Below are 19,118 nucleotides of genomic sequence, written 5' to 3'. Positions count from 1 at the left end.
TTGCTCGGCCTCGGGTTCCTCCCCCTCGAAAGTGTCCCTCAACCCTTCTCCATCGGGCAAGGGGAAGAAGCCTCACTTAGAGAGTATCCAGGTCAACAGTAGGCCCCATTCTAAAGCCCTGATTCCTCTAAGGTGGGAGTCAGCTACCCCCGAGGTCTGTCGTCCTACCGTTCTGGCGATGCCGATGGAGACGCTTGTATGACCTTTTTCCTCTGAGTCCTCTGACATCCCAGCGAGATGCCCTTCAGTTGACGCTCCCCTCGTGCTGCCCCTGCAGAGTGGTGCTGCTGGTGTGCTCCCAGCCGCGGGTGAAATAGATGCTCTACTTCGAGGGAATCTTTGCAGTTGAGGTCCCTGGGCGGGCTATCGAGGAGTAGCATTCTTCGACTCCATTTAAATTTTCGGAGCCACTCCGATTCTGACTCTGATTTCCGACCACTCCAACTTCCTCGAAGTCGAAATCGAAGCGGAGGTCTGATGGAGTCAGAATTCTAGGAGATTTGCACAGCCCAACATTACGCTCACTACTCAGACATACACTCAAGAGCTGGATACTACTCGAGGGGTTTTCGGGTCGATGAGTCTCATTCCCTGCAGCACGTTTCCTCATGCAGGTTGCATCCAGATGAGCCTTCCCATAGGCCGGATTGGAGACTTTATTTATTCTAGACTGGGCCTTCAGTTCTTGTTCCCTTAGTTGCTATTCCCTGACCTGCTGTGACTGAGGGCGGAAAATCCCCTTACATTCAGTAATCATTTTTCAATTCGCAACAAAGTGTGTAGTTCACGCACCTCCTAAGGAGGCGTGTGAGCCACAAGCACAACTCATATTTGCACTTAACTTTGCTACCATACACCACTTCCCTTGCATTGCTAAATTTCTATGACGATCACCTGTTATTTGAGTCATACCTTTTTAAGGAATTACACACTCCTCCTTTCGACAATGTAGATTAGATGTTCAACAACATTTACTCCAATCACGATATTACGAAGTGTTCTTCATGACAATTCGACAATATCTTGTATTAAATATCACCGTGCGACAATAATTTCTTTCCTCTATATCAAATTAACGTGGAAGTGATTTTTTTAACCATTTCCCATTTTTATTTTATTTTATTTTATTTCTTAATCTATATAAATTGGATATTTGTCTAATTTTCTCCTCCCATCACTTAGAGCATTCTTAATTTCTTATGTAATTATGTATTATTATACAAGAAATGTAAATTATTTTAAGAATTATTCTAAAAAAGAGTTCTATCCTATTATGTAAAAGAAAATCTAAAATACAATTCACTACAGTAACCCATTACAAGTAAAGTGAAATGTTCATCTATCTAAAAAAATTTTATTCATTGTTTCTCTCTCATTCTTTATTTCCAGTTTTGTTTTTTTGCTAAATTTTTCTACTATTTCTTGCTACATTGGCATCTCATATAAATGTTTAAGAAGAAAGTGTGTGAAAAAAACTCCTAATACACTAATTTTGTTTTCATTTTCTGATTTTCATTTTTTTGATTTAGGTTATTTTTATCATTTAGAGTGTGGATAGACACATTACAATCACGTTAATAAGAAATATTAAAAATATTAAAAGATGTAAAGACATTGTAAATATGCTTGATAGGAGAAATAAGTATATATACTTTTTAATATTCTCATACTAAAATATCATTTTTTTAATATTTTGAATTTATTTTTATTTTTTATTTGACTTATAAATATTTATCTTATGTGGATAAGACATAATTGTATAAAATTGTATCTAAAAGATATTGTAAATTTATTGGTAGTTAAATGAAATATTTAAAATGAAAAAAATATTAAAAAATATAACATTTAAGTGATATAGAAAAAAAAAAAATAAATTGATATATATTATATTATAAAAATTAGTAATAAAATAAAAAAGTGAATTAAATGAAATATCTCAAATGATAAAGAATTCATTTGAATCCTCCTAAGCATCTTCATTAATTTGGTTAAATTTATCTTTAAAATTTAGTCAATATCACACTTTTTTACATTTACCTATTTCATTTAAATTCAACTCCCACATTGAATTATCCATTCACTCTCTATATAATAATAAAATATTATTAATTTAATAATTTTTTTATTTAATTTATTTTTATTATATTTTATATCTCTACCAATTAAATGTTAATAATAATTATATTTTAATTAAATTAATATTAAAAAAGTCATATTTTCAAAAGTCATTTAATACTAATAAAAAATATTTAATTAAACTCATTTAAAATTCTATCTAAATTTTTTAATTACAAATCAAATAGTATTTTTGTTTGGAGTGAGAAATTAATATTTTAATATTTATTTGGAGTGAGAAATTAGTATTTTAATATTTAGTAAATTAATTATGAACCATTGTAACAAAAATCTAAATTATTTTAAATTTATTTAATTCAATGTGAGATATTTTTAATATCAATTATGTAAATTTTAATCAATTTTTTTATTTGATCAAGTCAATAAAAATGATCAAATATCTATCAGTTTAATATAGCCATCTTGTTCGTGAAAAATGAAAAAAAACAAAAAAGTAGTACATGAGTGTCTGAGGCAACCATGCCGTCTGTGTAGGATGCGAAGTAGCACAGTCTCAAAGGCATCGAACATCTTCAACCTCTCCTCAACGATAAGAGAAATCCACACATCGCCCAATCATTCCCATTCGGCCTCACGTCAACGTCTCTCTCTCTCTCTTCTCTCTCTCTCCGACTCTCATCCTCTTCCCAATCAAAACCAACCCATTTATCTCGTCCACATAAACCTCTCACTCTTCATACACACGCTTTTCTTCGCTCTCTCACTCTATCCGAGGCAATCCAATAACGCAGCAATGGCCTCAGCCACCGCACCCACAACCCTCTCTCTTCTCCCCACCGCCACTTCCTCCTCCACCTCCCACATCCGCTCCTCCCTCCTCCATCTCTCCCCTACCTCCTCCTCCTCTTCCTCCTGCTCCATTTCCCTCCGCTCTTCAAACATCCGCCGCCTTGGCTTCTCCGCCGCCGACCCTCTCTTCGCCCACGGAGTGGCCTCCAAAGTTCGATCATTCGGCGGAAAAGCAGTGAGAGGCGTGGTTTCCATGGCCAAGAAGAGTGTTGGGGACTTGACCGCCGCAGACTTGAAGGGGAAGAAGGTTTTTGTGAGGGCTGACTTAAATGTGCCTCTGGATGACAACCAGAATATCACTGATGATACAAGGGTTAGAGCTGCGGTACCAACTATCAAGCATTTGATTCAGAATGGAGCTAAAGTCATTCTTTCCAGCCATTTGGTATGTTGGCTTTGCAGATTTTGAGGTTTTGGTTTCTGGGTTTTGATCACACAGCGGATTTTCATTGTGCTTTGTGATTGATGGTTTAACATTATCTTTTTTCTTTGCTGAATTGGGTTTTGATCATGCTGTCAAATTTTATGGTTCTTGATGGTGTGGCCTGTGGTTTTGATAGTAGCTTCATTTTAGTCTTCTTGCGTTAAGTTTCGATCATATATTGAACGTTGATGATTGTCTATGATTTTGGGTCTGTTAATGTATTTTTCAGTCTTTTCTGAATGGGGTTTTTAAAGAAGTCCGTAGAAAGCTTTTTAGTCCCAGTTAACCATTTACTAGGTGAAATGGACTTGGGGAAGTTTCAAATTGACTTGTCTTTTGGGGATTATAGCGAAGATATGTCTAGTGCTTTTGTTACGTGCTGAATTGTGCATTATCTATCATGTTTTGTCTTTTTTAATTTTTATTTTTTGCAGTCATAGAAAAGTTTTTCATTCCTAATGGTTGACGGAACACACTCAATACCTGGGGTCGAGAATAATGCCATTTTTTCTGTTGAGGGCTCCTTCTCTGGGGCTTTTGACAGTAGGCTAGAGGTTTGGTCAGTTAATCGATGACCCATAAATTCATTTCATACTGCAGAAATATATAGTATATAGGTTTAGCTTGTTTTCATGATGTCTCACTCAAAGATAAGTTTCTGAAATAGTTATCTGTTGAAACATTTGGGGCACACATTCTTTTCTCGGCTATATAAGGACTATTTAATACTTTTAGTTTGATGAGCTAAATTGGTGTTACTTTCAATGATTCTTCAGGGACGACCAAAGGGTGTTACTCCAAAATTTAGCTTGGCACCTCTTGTACCTCGGCTATCTGAACTCCTTGGCATTCAGGTACATCCTCATCTTCATCAATATAGAAGTAAAAGAAACAAATGGGAAAAAGGATTGTCACTATGTGGTGGATCGTGACTCATATCTGGGAATGCCTTTGTTATTTTGTATTATATATGAATAGGTTGTGAAGGCAGATGACGTTATTGGTCCAGAGGTAGAGAAGTTGGTGGCTTCACTTCCTGACGGCAGTGTTCTTCTTCTTGAAAATGTGAGATTTTACAAGGAGGAAGAAAAGAATGACCCTGAGTTTGCAAAGAAGCTCGCCTCCTTAGCTGAGCTTTATGTGAATGATGCTTTTGGGACTGCACATCGAGCTCATGCATCAACTGAAGGGGTTACAAAATTCTTGAAGCCATCTGTTGCTGGTTTCCTATTGCAGAAGGTGGATTTCTCATTTTCATTCATTTTTTATGTATTGATTTCTAATTATTCTGCTGTAGTTTCTACTTTCTCCAAAATTTTTGATGAGGCTTGGCATTTTGACTATTTTCATATATTTCATGATCCTCAATTATCTGATGCCAGCTGATATAAAATCCATATATCTTAGTAACAGAGTTTGAATAGAGGAACAATCAAGTTGGGGTGGATAAATGGAAAGAATCAATGCTTCCTTCCTGTGTATTCTGTGATATGTATCTAGTTCGTTGGAGCTGTAAGTGGTTGAATTATCAATCCTTCATTTTATTTTTCTAGGAGGAATCCTTGAGGATAGTTGACTGAATTTGGAAATCCCAGACTTGCTTTTATTTTCTTCATTTCTACATGAATTTATGACTGACGTGTGTACTTTTCAACAAAACTATGAAAGAAGTATCACTTTCTGTTATCTTTTCTTGTTTTAGGAACTTGACTATCTTGTTGGCGCTGTATCAAGCCCCAAGAGGCCATTTGCTGCCATTGTGGGTGGCTCAAAGGTTTCATCCAAGATTGGGGTAATTGAGTCACTTCTAGAAAAGGTTGATATCTTACTTCTTGGTGGAGGAATGATCTTCACATTTTACAAGGCCCAGGGCCTCCCAGTGGGTTCATCCCTGGTAGAGGAAGATAAGCTAGGTCTTGCTACAACACTACTTGAGAAGGCGAAGGCAAAGGGAGTTTCCCTTTTGTTACCCACTGATGTGGTAATTGCAGACAAGTTCGCTCCTGATGCTAACAGCAAGGTTTGTTTTCTAAGCTCCCTTTACAAAATTTGTTCCTTGGATATTTTTTCTCTCATTCCATTCATTTCAACGCTTTACTGGAAAATAAACATTGTCATTGCAGATTGTGCCAGCTTCTGGCATCCCTGATGGCTGGATGGGATTAGATATTGGACCAGACTCTATCAAGACATTCAATGATGCTCTGGATACTACTAAAACTGTCATCTGGAATGGGCCAATGGGAGTGTTTGAGTTTGACAAATTTGCAGTTGGAACTGAGGTATGCAAGGAACTTGTTTTATTCATTTTTGTTTTCACTGTTTATGAATCTGTTTCATCCTATGGACGGCAGATTTGGTTGGACATAACATGTGTATAGGGATGGTAACGTGCAGTTCAGCCTAATATATCCTATACAGACCTACTATATTTGAAACTCTGTACAAAACCCAGATCGGTATCCAATTATCTGTACACAAACATAGCCTAACAAAGTCGTGGCAGGGCGGATTACCCCTTAACCGACTCTGTTGCTTGTGTGTAAGAATGTATGTTGGAAACAAGAAGTAAAAGTCAAGTTACTTGGGATGACGCTATACCAACTTTATCTAGGGAACACCCATATTTGACTCGAAATACATGACCATATAACAGGGTTGCATAGGGACATACGCATATTCATCACCATTGCAATTGCATACTCTTTATATATAGATAAATAGAGAATGAGTTGAAGTTGTACCTATGATTGCAGTCTATTGCGAAGAAGCTAGCAGAGTTGAGTGGGAAGGGAGTGACAACAATCATTGGGGGTGGAGATTCTGTTGCAGCAGTAGAGAAAGTAGGAGTTGCTGCTGTGATGAGCCACATTTCAACTGGTGGTGGTGCCAGTTTGGAATTGTTGGAAGGCAAACAGCTCCCCGGTGTCCTTGCTCTTGATGAAGCCACTCCTGTTCCCGTGTAAGACATTTTAAGTTGATTTTTTTTTCCAACCATTCCCATGCTATTGTTTTTATTTGAGGTGAGGTTGCCAATGAGAAGTGTAATGTTATAGGAAGATATGAGTTCTGGTTGTAAATGCTCATGATGTTTCCTTTGATGTAAGGTCGAATTGAATTCCAATTTCTCGGTCCCTCCTTTTCACATAAGAAATTCAGCAGAACAGATTGTAAGATTGAGCAGGGCAAAGTCATTCAAACAATCTAATAAATTGGTTCTTTGCCATCCTCAACTTCTCCTTTTGGCGTGTTATTGCAGGTTGTAACTATTGCAGTTCCAAAAAAAGGTTTGATTTAGATGCGATTTACTATGCATCAGCCATTATTCCCTCTCACATCCTACACTTATAGCTTTTTCATAAAGTGTGAGAATGTTTTTCATAGGATATGATATGGGGTGTTTTTCATAAGGTGTGAAGTGGTAAATAGTGACTGATAAGAAGAATTTTTTAATTCGGATTGATTCAATGGATTCAAAATTAAATCGGTCAGAAAACAAACTGATTTTAGTATTTTTTTAATTGTTTATTGAATCGCTTCAATAAGTTTATTTTAGCCGATTCATATCGATTTTATAAAATTTATATAGATTCAAATCATATTCTTAACTAATTAATGAAGTTATATTTTATTATTTTTTATAGATGATTTTCAATGCTTAAATTATATAATGTTATTTTTAATATATTTTAGTAATTGAATGCGTCTTTCCCGATTGATCTAAACCCGTTTCGAGCATCGTTAAGAAGAAAAAAATCACAACTCACGAAAAGTTATTTTCATAATTATTAAGTAAAAAAAAAAAAAAAATTAAATACCCAAACTATAATTTTGCATGATAACATTTGAGGATGCTTGAGAAATGAATGAGATAAGATGAGAAATTTGTAAATAATATTGAAATAATTTGAATTATAATATTTTATGAAGTTTTGAGAAAATAAAAAAAAAGTTGAATAAAATATTATAAAATTAAAATATTATTTTTATTTTTAGATTTAAAAAAATTGAATTATTTTTTATATTTTATTTAAAAATTTAGAAAATTGTAATGATTAAATAATAATTAAATAAAAATATTAAAAATTAAAAAATATATATTTAATTAATATTTAAACGTTGAAATACGATAAAATGATCTCAACATCCAAACAATTTAGGCCAAATATCATTATCCTTGTGTCAAATGTCCGCCATTCTCGTTGGCAAAGGTGGGTTTAGTTGCGTTTTTGTAGGGCTGTTTTTGGGATCTCTCTCTTTACAGTTTTCACCTTGGAATTTTCAAAGAAGATGATACCATCAAAAACGGGAGGGGCTGATTTTCAAAACAGCCGATCTCGTGAACTCCGCAATCCTCGACCACAAAAATGAGAGGTCTACATATATTATGACCTTTTTCTTGCCTTTCATGCACGTAATGATCACATGCCACGCCTTTTCTCTTCTTCTTTACAAATCTAGTCAAAGGGTAATTACATCTTTCACCCATCACTAGTATTTATTTTTATTTTATACCCTAAATTATGAAAACTTTTGCTTTACACTTAAATCTATCTATATTTGTTCATTTGTATAATCGGTTTATAGCTATATTTTACTGGCATCCCTGAAGGCTGAATGTTTTTTACAAGCGTCAGTTCGTTTTTTGGGTTTATTGACCTCAGTCTAAGGTCTCGTTTGCATTCAAAATCTACATTTAACTCATTTCAATTTAGCTTATCTTATCATTATAATTTTTTTAAATTTCTATATAAAGTATAATAAACAATTCAATTTTTTTTAAATTTTAAATCAATTTTTTTAAATTTTCATACAAAATATAATAAATAATTTAACTTTTATTTTATTATTCATAAATTATCTCAATCTATTTTAATTTATCTCTAAATCTTAACCACTCCAAAGTCTAAGAGCTAGAGAGCTAGTGGAAAAAGTCTACATGCTAGATTGAATTTAGCTCAAAAGAATAATTATTGCAGAAGGGAACCGTGCTACAGCCCCCGCACCCTCTCCCGCTCTCAGTCCCGCTCAGTGTAAAATGTAGTATTTTTTTATTTTACTTTTTTATACATGTATTTTTTTAACATTATAAAATATTTTTTAAAAAAATAAAAAAATTATAATATCATTAAAAAATACTTACTTAATCATTAAGTAAAAAAAAAATATATTAAAAAAATAAAAAAAAATATAACGAGATCGGGAGTGGTGAGAGTAGCATTATTCTTGCAGAAGGTATGTGTGATGAGGAAGTGGAAGATGGTAGTCATGCTTTGTGCCGCAGATGTCCTGTTATTAGTCAGCTTTGGGTCAGTAGAATCAACCCCCCCCTCCCCCCCCCTTTTTTTAATTATTATTTTACTTTTAAAAAAACTTAGATAAGTCAATAGAATCACTGTATAGCACTGTTCTATGGAAATATATAAATTTGAGGTTGTTTCATAATGAAGATGTAGCAGCTCTTGTGTGGAGAGTTATAAAGAAGTTAGAACTAATCTTTTTATTTTGTCAAGTTGGAACTAATCTGTTAGTTATCATAAAGGACTGTTTGTTACGTTGGAAGCCTCCTCTAATTGAAAAGTTGAAGCTCAATTTCAATGGTGCTAGCTGTTTTCCAATCCTTAAATCAATCAGGTCGAGGTAATCATGGCTATGACTAGAAATGAAGGGGGAGCTCAGGAAGTTGCAGATATGGAAGCCCTTGCTGTTATGAGGGGTCTGCAAATGGTGCTTCGTTTTGGGATTTCAGGTCTGATGTTAGAAGATGATTCAATCATTATTGATTCCCTTTAGTGATGTTGAGCTTGGTCATGTTAGAGCATTAGTATTGGTTTATGCATATGCATATACAAAATTACTTCTTTTACATATCCATTTTGCTATTCAAACAAAATTCCTACATTGGTTTATGCATATTTTATTATTATTACTTTTTTGCTAAAATCAAATTTTTATATATATATTTTGCAATTAACATCCACTACATACATTTGACATTAATAATACAAATGTAATAATAAAAAATATAATTTTTTAATAATAATATATTAAAAATATAATAAAATGAAAAAAAAATAATATATTATAATAATAAAATGAATGTGCAAGTGAATATTTGTTTTGTTGTTGAAGGAGGGAGAAAATGAAAGGATTGTGTGAAAGAGAAGGAGGAGAGAGAAATAATTATTTAAATATGATTTGTAGGGTGAATAGTAGTTATCCAAATTTGGATAAATACTATTCATAGGTAGCTAAATATTTGGACATGCAGAAGTCAATGTGGAAGATTTTAAGATCATATTATGCAAAATATGACTTTGCATATGCATATGCATATACCAATGCTAATGTTCTAAGAAGAGCAGGGAATGAATCATCACATCTCCTGGCAAGACATGCCAGATTAGTGGAGGATATGTCACGCCCGGTATCCAGGGGTGAACCCTTCGACTTGAAACCCATAATAATAAGAAAATTTATATACAATAAACATCTAAAATCAAATGTCTCAAAATCCTTCCAAAGAAAGTAAACTCAACACTACTACATATTTTCAAAAATTTCACCAATCCACTACTGCTACTTGACTCTTATCATCTCATATTTCTCTTATTGTCATATCACGTGCCATCTATTCCAATTATCACAATCATCAATGTTATCTGAAAAAAATGATGGAGATAAACGGGTGAGTTCACTAACTCAACAAGCAATGAACTTATACTAGTGTGAAAACACGAGTCAATTACAGAATGTAGAACAAAATAAAATCTCAAAATAACAGAGCAATATTTGAGAAATATTTATTTACAACAAGAACAAAAACAAAAACAATAATAATATAGACAAAAGACCTTTGGCATAAGTATAACTGAAAGAGCATCATAACATAATAGAGACCATGTTTAACCCTCGTTGATAGGATTGTGCAAACCCTGGCGGTCAACCTAACAGAAATAAAAGTAAAATCTTCCCATTTTAAACTCGGCGCGTCGAGTGTGCCTACATGAAAGACCATGTAGAAAATCACTTTGTCTCCAAAGTGGATGTCCTCAGAAACAAAGATGTTGGTACTAACATAATAATAGAACCTACAGTTTTACACCCGTGATAAGGTCAGAACAGAAGCATAAACCGAATATTATGACAGTGAGTTTTCCAATATAATATCATATTAAAATAGAATATTGAGCAGATAAATATTATATAATCATATAAAAATTTCAAACTTCATATTCGGTTTTTATATAATTGAGAATAGAGTACCAAAAATACTTATTTCTACACTAATCGTGATAATAAAATTTTCATTTTCATGTTCGGATATAAACAATAATGCAGGAAATGATTGATGTTGTTTTCATAACAAAATATACAATTTGTTTACAAAATCAACCTTAGTAAGTTTTTGGAAAAATTTAGGACAGGAGTATCGCTTACCTGAACTTTTTAACATCTCTAAATTTCTTCACAATAGTGACAAGCGAATATCAATCGTCACATATAAAATAGAGGCATAATATGTGTCAATTTCCAGTCGTACATAAATTTATACCTAAGCACGTACTTGAAATTAGGGGTGGCAATTCATATTCGTGGGTAGTATTCGTGTCGTGTCAAGTTATGGACATTCGACTATATGAGTCAGCCTGAACACGACCTATTAAACTAAACGAGTCAGATATTCAAAACCTAACATGACCCATTCAAATAACAGGTCGTGTCGAATCACCCGTTTTTACCCTTTTAAAAATTAATTAGAACGGGGCAATACGATACGACTCATTTCAGTCCGTTTCATGTAAATGGTTAAACTAACCCCTATAATCCATTTGGCCTGATTAACATAATCTCACATAAAAATTAAAATCTACATTTATTAGTAGCTACAATATAATAAAAAAAAAACTACCTACAAACAAAAAAATATCAATATTCTTTTCCCAAATTTTAATATATAATAAAACCAATATTATAAACTCAACAATAACAAATGAGTATAGGTCTAGAATTACAATATCAACAATAAAAATATAAGCATATTGAGAAATACCAATATTAAAATCCAACAATAATAAAATTTTAATTTTGAATTTAAATTTAAACGAATTATAACTGTCGTTGATTTCGAGTTAAGGAGGTTGATCCGTTATTAACCGTGTCTTAATGGGCCAACCTATTTTGACCCAAACCCATTTATATTAAACCAAAACCTGCTAATTTCGTGTCGTGTTCATATTAGGTATATGAGTCGTATCGCATATTACTATCCCTACTTGCAATTAAAACCTGAAATATAATATGACCTATATTTTCTTAAAGCCTGAAATCCTCATAACGCTAAAAATATCTCTGCATCCAAACATTTGTTTTCTCTTGATTTTGTTACAGGAAATCATCATAAATAATAAACCCTACGGTCAATGCTAATTGGGCATGGTTATTTTTATAATTTAGCTATCTCAGAGAGGGAGAGAGAGGACAATGAAGAGAGATATTGAGGGGAAGCTAATGTGGAGAGAGAGAGAGAGAGAGAGAGAGAGAGAGCTTATGTTGGCCAAGTCGTGTCACCTATTGTTATCCTTACTTGCAATTAAAACTTGAAATATAAGATGACCTATATTTTCTTAAAGCCTAAAATCCTTGTAATGCTAAAATTATCTTTGCATCCAAACATTCCGTTTCTCTTGATTTTCTTGTAGAAAACCATCATAAATAATAAACCCTACGGTCAACACTAATTGGGCAAGGTTATTTTTATAATTTAGCTACCTTAAAAAGGGAGAGAGAGGACAATGTAGAGAGAGATAGAGGGGAATCTAACATGGAGAGAGAGAGAAAAAGAGAGAGAGAGATAGATCTTATGTTGGCCGAGAGAGAGCGAGTGAGAGAGTTTTTTGGGGGAGCTATACTGAGAGTGGAGGAAATGTGGCGCCCTCGGCTCTCTGTTGTGTTTTGGCGAGGAACTGTCGTGTCCGGGATGCATGCTACGGCTAGATCCTTTATATTCGTGGGAATCTTGTGTGTTTATATGCCAAGTACACATGTGTATCAAAGTCTCAGCGAAATTGTAAATGGTATTGGTCGGACACTAACAATAATAGTAGCAAAGAAATTGAATATTGCTCGCTCATTAACGAAAATATCCACAAGTCACTACACCCTTACCCAAAATATAATTACAAACCAACATTTTTCATCGCCCTACTCAAAATATAATACGGCATAAATTCTTTGTCGCCTAAATGCAATAAACATCCTAAATTTTATAAAGATTATAAACTTAATGGAGACAAGCCTCCATGGCTATTCCTCAGGCTGCATTGGTTCTTCCTCCTTGAGCTATATCTGCATCAAGTTCTACAGTTCTGAAGGGTAAAACCGTAGTGGGACTACCATGATGAGATTTCAATGAAACCTTAGTAAGTTAAAACCCATAATAGCGCTAACATTGCAAGACAATGATAATGAACATGAATACACAAGTTTAATATAAATAATTGCTGAAACCACATATATTATGAGTATACCGAGGAACCATCCTTTAAGTAAAACAACATAATTATGAATCATCATATATATTACCGAGTATGGGGAATCACTTTACCCAATCAACACAGGAAATCTTTCTACCAGAGTAAATACATGAAATCTTTTCTCCAAGGCTATATAGGGAATCACTCCACCCAATCAATATGGAGAATCTCTCAACCCAAGTAAACACGTGAAATCTTTCCATCAAAATAATCACTCAATAAACACAAGAAATTTGTTGACCCAAGTTAACAAGCGAAATCTTTCCTCCAAAACAGTGTGGGGAATCACTCAATCCAATCAACACGAGAATCTCTCTACCTGAGTTAACACTTGAAATCTTTCCACCAAAATAATACGGAAATGCTCCACCCAAGAAACCTAGGGAACCTCTCTACCTGGGTTAACATGTGGAATATCAAAGTAATCAATAATCATGATGGGAAACAATATACTCTTTCATGAGAGAAAGAGGCCGAGAAGTAGAAGATGAATATCTTGAAGATACCCATAGACATTTACCCCACATTACTAGTATAGTCATAAGAGCGAACCTAACTAGATAGTAAATTAATATTAAAGGTTGTGCTGGAGTTGTTGGTCTCCTTGTCGATGAAGACTCTGAGCTTTTAGCCTTCTACCTTTGAAGTTTTGCACAAAAAGAGAGAAAAACTGAGTGTATTGATGGGATAAGTTATGCATGTCCTTGTAGTTTGCCTTGGAAATAGGCGCACAATTTGCCTCCTTATGACGATGGCCAGACATATGGCTTGCAGGTTCGTATTCCACTTATCCCATGCATGCTCTTATTGACATGTCATCGTTAGAGTAAGGGCCTTGGTATATCACCTGCTACCATCTGAGCACTCTTGTGCTATTTTTGGGCACGCCAATCCTCATACTGTGTAATCTCTTGCCAACCTGAACTACTCCTTCATTACATGTTGCTTGCTCAAAGATCTCAGTTTCATTCTGGCTTTGCTTGCCTTTTTTATCTTTGCTCTTTCAAAATGGTGCTCAACTTGTTCACTCGTGTTTCTTGTCTTGTGTCTTGCTCTTCATGACATTTTGCTTGCCTTATGATGTTTTCGGCTGCACGTTGCTCGTCTAACTGCCTTCTTCTCACTAGCATTTGCCTGGTGAGGGGGTTCCTTCCTTCAAATCGGATTGGTCCTCACAGGTAACACCGATGGTTGGAGCCTCACAAGGTTAACGTAGGTAGCTTGTGGCAGTTGGTGGTGCACTTATGAATTGATCTTCATGGTGCAAGTGGTGCAGCTTCGGATGTGGTGGCAGCTGTGGTTGCTGGTGGAATAGAATGGTGGTTGGGCACATATGGGCACAATGGAAAAAGACAGTTGGGCTGCTGTTGAGGGCTGGAGGCAGCCGTGGGAGATTTGTTGCTTATTGGACGTGGGCATGGGACATTTGTATGACGGGGATGCTTTTAGTGTTGATTGCATTGGGCTGTCTGTGGCTTATGATGGGCTTGGGCGGAGCTAGGTGGTGTGGTTGGCGGAGCAGCTCATTTTCGGCTTCATGGCTTATACGTGCAATGTTAGTTTTGAAAGTAGGTGGCAACATCGCGACGATTCTTTAGTGTATCCATGGTGCAACGACAACCTTTAGAGACGTAGAGGAGGCAACCCATGCAGTGGTCAGCACTTTTTGTGTTGGTTTGAGGTGCTCCCGATGCCATACTATGAGTGTAATTTTTTTTTTTTTTTTGCTATGTTTCTTGTGTAATAAGGGATTTCGTGAGGTTGTAGTGAAAGGAAAGGACTTGACTGTGTGGACTAAGCTTCGATGAAGGTGGTCATGGAGGGAGGAGATTTTGTGGTTTACGGTTGGGTTCGTTTGTGGTAGTGGGAGAATTGAAGGGTTGTAGCCTGTGGTGGACTACGACTTAGACTTATAGTGGCACACATGGTGTGGCATTGCCTTGAAGGGGGAGGCGACATGGGGAGGTTGGGCATGCAGGTTGTTACTGCGATGGCTGGAACAAGAGTGGGACGCGGGTCTACAATGGTGTACAATAGAGGCTTGAGGTAGTGGGCCTAGTGGCTTCCGTCATGCAGGAGAGAGTTCGACAATGTGAGGTGGTGGTTTACGGAGGTCTGTGTCTACGGGCCTTGATATTCTCATTGTTGGTTTCACATGGTCTATGGGTGGTGTTGAGCATGATTATGGCGAGAGTCCTCCATGACCTACTGGGAGGTGCTTTGTCGTGTGAAAGGATGAATTACATGAATGGTCCAATGGAGTGGATGTCGCATGCAGTCGGTTGCTTTGGCAAGGTGATAGACGCTGGGTGTAAGGGATAGAGGAGTTTTGGATTATGGGAACCCTAGTTTGTGAAGAGGAAGACGAACTTGTGTGCATGGGGCTAATGGTGTAGGTATATATAACAGTTGGGTAGGGTTTTTTGCAATTGGGTCATGGGTCCTTTCCTATGGGTCTTGGGCTTATTTTATAGGCTTAGTCACTTAACAACTCTAACAGGACGATTTTAAGTTCCAAAATGAGCTCGACTCATCAATAAATACTTTTGGGTTTTTCAATAAATTCTTGGGCCTAATACCATTTAAATGGAGGCCCACTTGGTCCATAAAATATTAGATGTGCTTTAATCTGACTATTGAACCTAATAAAACCATTAATCCACTATAATAACTTTTGGGCCCGTGATCTATTCAAAATTATCCAATAAATCTCAATTGGGCTTTCCAAAAATAGTAGTCTATTAATACCATCTAGAATTCTCCACTGAACTGTAACGAGCATTTAAATCTAGGTTATGATAGGATACACTTCTATGGTGGCATGAAGCCCCTTTATTAATCTCAGCTCGGGCTAATCATGATGGTGTAATGTAATTTCAACTTAGTTTTCCATAAAAAAATTAAATTTTATTATTTTTAACCTAGTTTAGGTTTGGGGTCATTACAGTTATTTCAAGTGAATAAAGCAAATTTTCATTTGATGGTGGTTTGGTATTTAGATAAAAAGATAGAAAGATACATTGGTTTTCTTGGAACACAATGGACATGGCAAGTTTTAATTTGGTAATGCTGGCCAAACAAGGGTGGAGATTACTTCCATATCCTAATTCACTAGCCTCTCAAGTCTTAAAGATGAAATATTTTTCGGGAAAATCTTTTTTTAGGTAAAACTTGGAAGTAGACCTTCATTTATCTGGAGAAACATACTTGCAACTTGATCTTTGCTTGATGAAGGTGTTGTTTGGAGAATAGGAAATGAGCAGCAAGTGCAGTTTTGGAAAGATAAATAGTTTCCAAAACCCAATTCCTTTAAAATACAAAGTGCTGTGAAGATTCTTGATGAAAATGCAAGGTTCAAGAGCTGATTGATCGTGATCCTAATCAGTGGAGAACTGAGTTGATTGATGAAATTTTTTCTCTTGGTGAGGTTGCAACAATTAAAAGGATTCTAATTAGCCAATGCAGTAGTCCAGATAAGAGAATTTAGAAAGGAACTTCAAATGGCCAATTCACAGTGAGAAGTGCATACCATATGCATAAAGAGGTACATACAAAAGCTCAAGGACATGCATCTTGTAGCAGAAATCAGAAACACATTTGGTCTGCAATTTGGAACCTAAAAATCCCCCTAGCCAAAAAGATTTTCTTATGGAATGCTTGTCTAGAAGCAACACCAACAAATGTAAATTTGTTCAAGAAAAAAGTTCTGGAAAATCCAAAATGTCTAAATGAAGAAGAACCAGAGATCCATACCTTATGAAAATGCACTGTTGTACAGGACATTTGAGATCAGTGTTCTAAAAGAATCCAGAAAAGCAATTTCTGCATGCAATCTTTTTTGGATCTATTTGGAGCTTTGAATGCTGTTTACGATAATGAGGAGATGGAAGAATTTGCAGTTATAGTAAGAAGAGTTTGGCAGAGAAGGAATTTGTTTGTTTTCCAGTCTGTTTTCATTCATCCAAATGCTGTGGTGCAGCAGTTGAAGAGCATATTGCTGGAACTGAGAAGCTTACAAGATCCAAGAAATGCAGATCCTAATGTAATAAGCAATTCAGATCAACAATGGATACCTCCTCCACTCTGAAAAAAGAAAAGTGAATAAAGCTCAATTCATATCATTGGTTTGACATATTAATTTGCAAGAGAAGTCTAAAACTGAATTTCCTTACAAATTAACTTCAGTCATATCAAAAGTGTAAGGGATGTGTTCTCAAGACCATGGCTACAAATATAATTTTTCTTTTAAGAATAGAATCTCTAAGGCTGGTTATGTAGTTCTTATATTTATCTATGAGTAATGCTACTGTACTGCTCCAGTTATACTGCTCACTTTGCTCTATTGATGTGGCACCGCCACATGGTTATTAAAAAAATAAAAAAAATAAAAAGAATATTCAAAATAAAATGACGTCCCAAAACACACACACAAAAAAAAAAAAAAAAAAAAAAAAAAATCCTAAGTTCCCTTTATCCCTTTCATGGTTGTATTTTTAATTTTTTGTGTGGTGTCACGATAATGGAACAAAGTGGAATTGGGGTGGTATAGTAACATTTTTCTTGATCTATTTAATAAAATGGTTTTTACATTGTAGATATATTTCAATATGATGCCCAAGTGTTAAGCCACCGAAGTATTCTTCTTCCAAAAGAACTTATAGTTCTATAGCACATATTTGTTCTTCTAGAAGAAAATAAAGATTCGTAACTTTATCCAAAATAAGGAATTAATAAAACAACAATCAGATGCTCTTAGTATCATTTCAGATTTTATTCCTTACAATTAAAGGAGGAAACTCAGAAAAAGGAGAAAGAAAGCCCAAGCGGCCGAACCTTATGGAGTAATAATGTTAATACCTTCTCTAAAAATATAGATTTCATTAATTTTTTTTTACACTCATTTATAATAAAATCTATTTTTTTATAAGAAAAAATTCTATTTATCATTCTCACACCATATACTACACATAGGGGTGGGCTCCGACTCTGTCGGAGTCGGAATGCCCACCTTTGACCTTCGACTCTTACTCTGATCGGAGTTCGGAGCTCTGAGTTGGAGCTTGAAGCTTCGATCGGAGTAAAAGTGGGCTTCTCAGTTCCCAGCAACTAGGCCCTAGTTGCCTTACTCAGATTGGGCCTAGGCCCACAACTCAATATCCAGGTCCAATCTGAAATTTAGATTGGTCCACCCTTGCTTAAAAATATTTTTAAAAAAAATAATAATATAAAAAAATTAAAAAAATATAAAATACTGTTAAAAATAAGTTAAAAAGCTAAAATCTAAATACAATGACTAAATCAAACTACAAATTGCAAAAAATAAAGTTTTATTGATGGCTCGATAGTGACTTTCAATTTTCCTATATGAAGTTTTATTGATCAGATGCACAATCTTTTCTTTAGTCACTTAACTATAGACTTTTAAACCATTAGTCAAGTGATATATAACATAAAATAGAACACATTTTGAACTCACTTCCACCTCTAACAGTTTTGCATGATGGTATTTTCCATAATTGAGTTTCTCACCAATAAAGGGGTCAGTCCACGGTGCGTCCGTTTTAGTCATCCACAATTAGTTTGGGGTTCACAACTTGGTCTACAAAATTATATAAATTATAAATTAAATAATGAAGACATTAAAATTATGTAAAAAATTATTTAAAATCATAAAGTTACTTGATTCAAGCCTATAGCTCTCGACATCAATGATATATACTTCAATGGGCGTTGAATTTAACCAGTTTTGTGTGCAAATGAGGGTCTCGATGGTGGTCGGAAACAATGAATTCTGATAAGCATCTAAGACATGACATGCGGTGCTAAACGCCGACTTAGAGGCAACCGTAGTGATATGAATGACTAGTACATCCCTATTTATTTGGGAAAGGACTGGAAACTTGCCATAATTCATCTTCCATTAAGTTAATATCTAAAATGTATCACTAGATGCCTCGACATTTTCCATATAATAATGCTCAACCTCAGACTTACATTGCATAATATTCCTCAATGCACGGTTTTGATGATACCATCGTAGTCGCAATAAATTTAAACTTTGTACATGTATGTCATCCTAGGAAGATGTTGACTCGGTCTGGAGTGAGGAGCTATCACCTTCGGTTGAAGATTGACTATTGCTGTTGTAATAGCTATATATTCATCAGTATCACATTTAAGCGATCTAATAAACTAATCAACGTCCTTATTACCGATGACGTTCCTAATCCAAT

At 35.0% G+C, this 19,118-nt stretch overlaps 1 protein-coding gene across 1 annotated transcript; it reads left to right on the top strand.

Annotated features, from left to right (window-relative positions):
- Positions 1 to 2,609: 2,609 nt before the first annotated feature.
- LOC109011250 (phosphoglycerate kinase, chloroplastic) lies at positions 2,610 to 6,582 on the top strand. Its single transcript, XM_018992365.2, has 6 exons — positions 2,610 to 3,310; positions 4,126 to 4,203; positions 4,328 to 4,588; positions 5,052 to 5,369; positions 5,473 to 5,631; positions 6,106 to 6,582. The coding sequence occupies exons 1-6, from the start codon at positions 2,612 to 2,614 to the stop codon at positions 6,313 to 6,315; spliced, it is 1,725 nt and encodes a 574-aa protein (XP_018847910.2). The 5' UTR covers positions 2,610 to 2,611; the 3' UTR covers positions 6,316 to 6,582.
- The last annotated feature ends 12,536 nt before the right edge of the window (positions 6,583 to 19,118 follow it).

This window comes from Juglans regia, chromosome 2 (assembly GCF_001411555.2).
Source record: "Juglans regia cultivar Chandler chromosome 2, Walnut 2.0, whole genome shotgun sequence".
NCBI classification, from domain to species: Eukaryota; Viridiplantae; Streptophyta; class Magnoliopsida; order Fagales; family Juglandaceae; genus Juglans; species Juglans regia.
Note: the sequence above shows the minus strand (reverse complement) of the source record. Positions and strands in the feature narration are given on the sequence as shown.

Bases quoted from the DNA above. Each gene is read 5' to 3' on its own strand.
- LOC109011250 (XM_018992365.2), top strand. From the start codon at position 2,612: ATGCGAAGTAGCACAGTCTCAAAGGCATCGAACATCTTCAACCTCTCC. The intron at 4,589-5,051 runs GTGGATTTCTCA...TTCTTGTTTTAG, and splicing joins CTGGTTTCCTATTGCAGAAG to GAACTTGACTATCTTGTTGG. The intron at 5,632-6,105 runs GTATGCAAGGAA...CTATGATTGCAG, and splicing joins AATTTGCAGTTGGAACTGAG to TCTATTGCGAAGAAGCTAGC.